The sequence below is a fragment of the Benincasa hispida genome, chromosome 10 (genome assembly GCF_009727055.1).
Source record: "Benincasa hispida cultivar B227 chromosome 10, ASM972705v1, whole genome shotgun sequence".
Classification (NCBI taxonomy): domain Eukaryota; kingdom Viridiplantae; phylum Streptophyta; class Magnoliopsida; order Cucurbitales; family Cucurbitaceae; genus Benincasa; species Benincasa hispida.
In genome coordinates this window covers 33,589,096-33,593,507 of record NC_052358.1, presented here as the reverse complement: position 1 = coordinate 33,593,507, position 4,412 = coordinate 33,589,096, and the positions used below count along the sequence as shown (strand labels likewise).

Sequence of the window (4,412 nt, the reverse complement as noted above, 5' to 3'; positions counted from 1 at the left end):
TTATGTCCAACATTGTCACGGACACAAATCGAACCACCATCTCAAGAAATAAGAGGATGGCCTTTTTAAACTTAAATTCGGTGTCCTCAACTACCTTTGTTCTTTGTATCCATTTCCGTTTTAGTTTTTGGTTTTTTAAAATCAAACTTATTAACACTATTTCAATCTCTAAGTTCTTTTTTTTTTCTACTTTCCTCTAATATTTTCAAAAACAAAACCAAAATTTGAAAATTATAAAAATAATTTTTTTTAAAATATGATTTTTACTATAGATATTATAAAAATAGATGTCCAATGCTTAGTGTCCTAAAAGTCATGTGTCATTTTTCGTGTTGTTCATATGTCTTGTATTAATTCATACTTGATATCCATGTAAATCCACATTTTACTTGCCGCTTTGCTTATAAATAGTAACATTTAGTAGATCTTAAAATTAAGCACATGGATGAGAATAAAAAGATTTATTTCCTATTTCCATAAAATCATATTTTCTATTTCTATTATTCACATTTCCATAAAATTATAATTTTAGTTATTTATAAGGTTAGTTATATTTTATTATTTTATTATTATTATTATTATTATTATTATTATTATATATGAATATTATATTTTCTCCATATCTGTTGTGCTTCATTCTGCTCCTCATTTTCATAACAGTTTTGTTTTGGAATTTGACTCAAAATTCAAGTATTATCAAGAAATGTGAAAAATAATAGAATGAAATTTACAAGAAAACAATTATAAATTCCAAAAACTAAAAACTAAAAGAAAACATCGTTACGGAATGGAACTACTCTTTCTTTTTCTTTTTCTTTTCCTTGAAAATGAATGGGGTTATCGAACCCCTAATCTTGAGGTCGATAATATTATTTGACTCATCTTTTATGAATTTAATAGTCAATTTAAACACGTACTTGAAGCCTAGCTAACCATGCATGTAGTAGTAGTTAAGTTAAACAAACTTTTAATGTAATACTTGAAAATTATAAACGAGCGAAAATAAAAACAGCCAATGATTGGCTAGATGCACCCAGTCTAATATATTCAATTCTATTTTACAAATAAAAATTTTAAAAAAAATTATTTTAAATTAAAAATATCCATCACATGACAATTTTTTATTAAATAACTGTCTGAGCTTCTTTTTCATTACAAATTAGACGTGAAAGTTAGAAGTGAGTAAAATAAATTATATAAAAGGAGAAGTGTTCCGAGAAAACAAACATAAAATTTAATTAAAAAGAATAATTTAAAAAGGAAAAAGTTCGATAAAGCCAACATGGAGGCAGGGGAGAAGCGTGGACGCCAACCTTAGGTGAGTTAGCAAAATAAATAAATAAAAAGTTAGAAAAAAAATAATTAAAATAAAAAAAGGCAAACACAAAAGAGACAAAATAGGATATTGGGTAATGAGTAGTAATTAAGTTACACATGGCATGGCCTTCTTACACCTTCAACCGACGGTGGACGGGAGTTAGCCCATTCCTTCATTTACCAAAACTCACCTCCCTCCCACTCTCCCCTTTTTTATTCTCCACACAAAAATTGAAAATGTTTCTAAATATAAATTCCAACTCTAATTTATTTTTTATTTTTTTTAAAAAAGCACATATTTGTGTTTTTATTCATTAAAAATGTGGAGTATTCATATCCCAACAACAAAAATATGGATCACGAGTGTGGTGGTAATTAATAAGTGAATGGAGTTATTTCCCTCAACACATCCTTACAAAAACAGTTCCAACGAAAACTGTTGTACAATAAATTGGCACACTCGCAGTTAGCACCTTACCAAACAGAAAAAAAAATAATAATAACCAAAAAATTCAAGCATTTTAACAGAACTTGATCTAAATAAAACATTAATATATAAAAAGAGAGAGAGAGAGGGGGTATTAAATTGAATCTCATAATATAGTTGGCATTAAAGGAAGAAATTTAGGTGTATGTGTATGAAAAGATAAAGGATTATTATTATTTACAAGACTAATAATAATATTATTCCTACAACTATGGTTACTAATTCTACAAATAATGTTCCCATTCTTATCTCTTAATTCCATTTCCAACCACTCTTTGCCACCACTATCTCTCTGTTTCTCACTCCAACAATTATTACTACATTTTTTCACTTCTTCACCCACTTCTCTGCTTTTTTCTGTGTCTTTTCTTCGGATTGTAATCCAATTCTCATCGTCTCTCCATCTGGGCTCTCCTGAAACCATCCACAGCCGTCGGATCTGCTCCTCTGCTGCAGCTGCGGGTTTAATCAATTTGCTTTCTCTGATTTCACTTTCTTCAATTGATCTCCAAATCCCCTGTTCTAGAATACTCGTTGGTGAATCTAAATGAACTTCCTGGATTTTCCTTGGGGTTGCGGAATTCAATTCCCTTAAAAATGGGTGATTCACTAGCTGATTCGCTGTCCATCTCTCACTTGGATTCCCTTTTAAACACTTCTCTAGGAAATCCTTTGCTTCCTCGGATAAAAAACATGGAATTTCCGGTGACTCCTCGGAATACCCAATTCGGTACAGGGTGGAAATCGGGTCGGTGTCGTCGGTTGTTTTCGGCCAGGGTGAGCCGCCGCCGGTGGCCATTTCGATAATTGTACACCCAATTGACCAAATATCGGCAGCGAAACCTTGGTGTTCACCACGAGCCACTTCCGGTGCCATGAACAGCGGCGTGCCGCCAATTGGATCGGTTTGGCTTGTTGCCCACTTGGCGCACCCGAAATCAGCCAATTTAGCCACACCGTCTCGACCAATCAAAATGTTACGAGCTTTAATGTCGCAATGTACTAACCCTTTGGAATGAATGTACTGTAAACCCATTAGTAACTGCCGCGTGTAGATTCCGATCCTCGCCTCATCGAGCCGCCGCCCTCCACAGCGACGAATTACATCGGCGAGCGAGCCATTGGGGAAATACTCCATGAAAAGATTGAACATCATAACCCCATTCTGTTCTCTACTAACCTCAAAGCCTCTATAAGAAACTATATAAGGAGAGACTAAAAAAGAAAGAAACTGTTGCTCTTTTTGTAGAGATTGCGAGCGCGAAAGCTCAGCGGATTTGACGGCAAAGACATCGCGGATGGGAGAAGCAGTGGCGAGGAAGACAGTGGCGGAGGAGCCGTGGCCGATGACATGGCCTCTAGTCCAATCCATCTGGTTGAAGAATAGAAAAGAAACTTGGATATGTATATGAGTAAAGAACGAAATGGAATTGGGGTTATATATAAAGAGAGAGAGTGAATTTACCAAAAAAGTGGGTATAGTAAAAAAGGGTTGGTTTTGATTGGTTGGGTAGTTCTGTCTTTTAGAAGGGTTTGACAATTTCTCTACGGAGAGATTGCCACGTGTCAAGTTTTTTGGATGGGTGATTGGGAGAAGTTCGGTTCCGGGCTGCCTACTTGATGATGGCATGGCAAAATGGAAAAGGGGCATGTGTTAGATTTTTGGTTCTTTGGATAATACGCCAATGGCTTTCATACAATTTGGATGTAAATTTTTAATGTGTTTTTTGTGTTGGGTGGGAGTGATGGGGGGATAGCTACTTTTTGGTTTTGAGGTGGGGGAGCTTTAATTCTTCTACTAATTGCACTTTGGTCCTTCATCTAGGGAGCAAATTGTAAATATAATATACCTTAGAATTGAAACTGAATTTTTTTTAGAAAGTATTGTAAATAAGGTAGAGTATCTGTACATGGGAGTTTTCATGTTTGAATTTATGATTAGTAAGGAAAATTATGTTTTATTATAAATAAATTAGAACATGAGTAACTATAGATTTATTATGGGAAACCCCCCTCAATTTTATACCTTCTAGTCTTTTCTAGATCTAAATTCAAATCCCACTCATTATATTTATTTCTACTAAATTATATAAAGTTTTCTGTCAACAAAATTTTTGGACCACTGAATATGAGTGACATTATTTGGTTAGAGAAGGTTAGAAAAAGTTTCACTTAGTTGAAAGACATCCTCTTTCTTGGAAAAGATTTCATATGAGTTGGATTGATATAACTATCTTAGAAGATGTTGAATTGTGTAGGATTTTTATGATTAAAATCTAAATTTAAATCAACAAATTAGTATCGATGTAAAACAAAAAGAATGAGTGAAAATGTGGTTACAATATTTGTTACAATATTGTAATATATATATATATATATATATATATATACTTACATTAATAGAGGGTGAGAAATTTGTAAATTTTAATTAGACGATTGGATGAGTTGTACAAAAGATAGATGGAGTTTAGAATGAACATAAATATTTTTTATTTATAAATACTATTTGTTTATAAGGGATGGCACTAAATATTTAAACTTTTAATAACTCATACAATAATCTGTTTTTTTTTTTTTTAATCAACCCATACAATACTAAAACAAGTAA

The 4,412-nt window shown here is 32.7% G+C and overlaps 1 protein-coding gene across 1 annotated transcript; it reads right to left on the bottom strand.

Annotated features, from left to right (window-relative positions):
* Positions 1 to 1,898: 1,898 nt before the first annotated feature.
* Positions 1,899 to 3,240, bottom strand: LOC120088612 (mitogen-activated protein kinase kinase kinase 18-like). Its single transcript, XM_039046026.1, has one exon. It carries the CDS (start codon positions 3,174 to 3,176, stop codon positions 1,911 to 1,913), a length of 1,266 nt encoding a protein of 421 aa, XP_038901954.1. The 5' UTR covers positions 3,177 to 3,240; the 3' UTR covers positions 1,899 to 1,910.
* Positions 3,241 to 4,412: the final 1,172 nt, after the last annotated feature.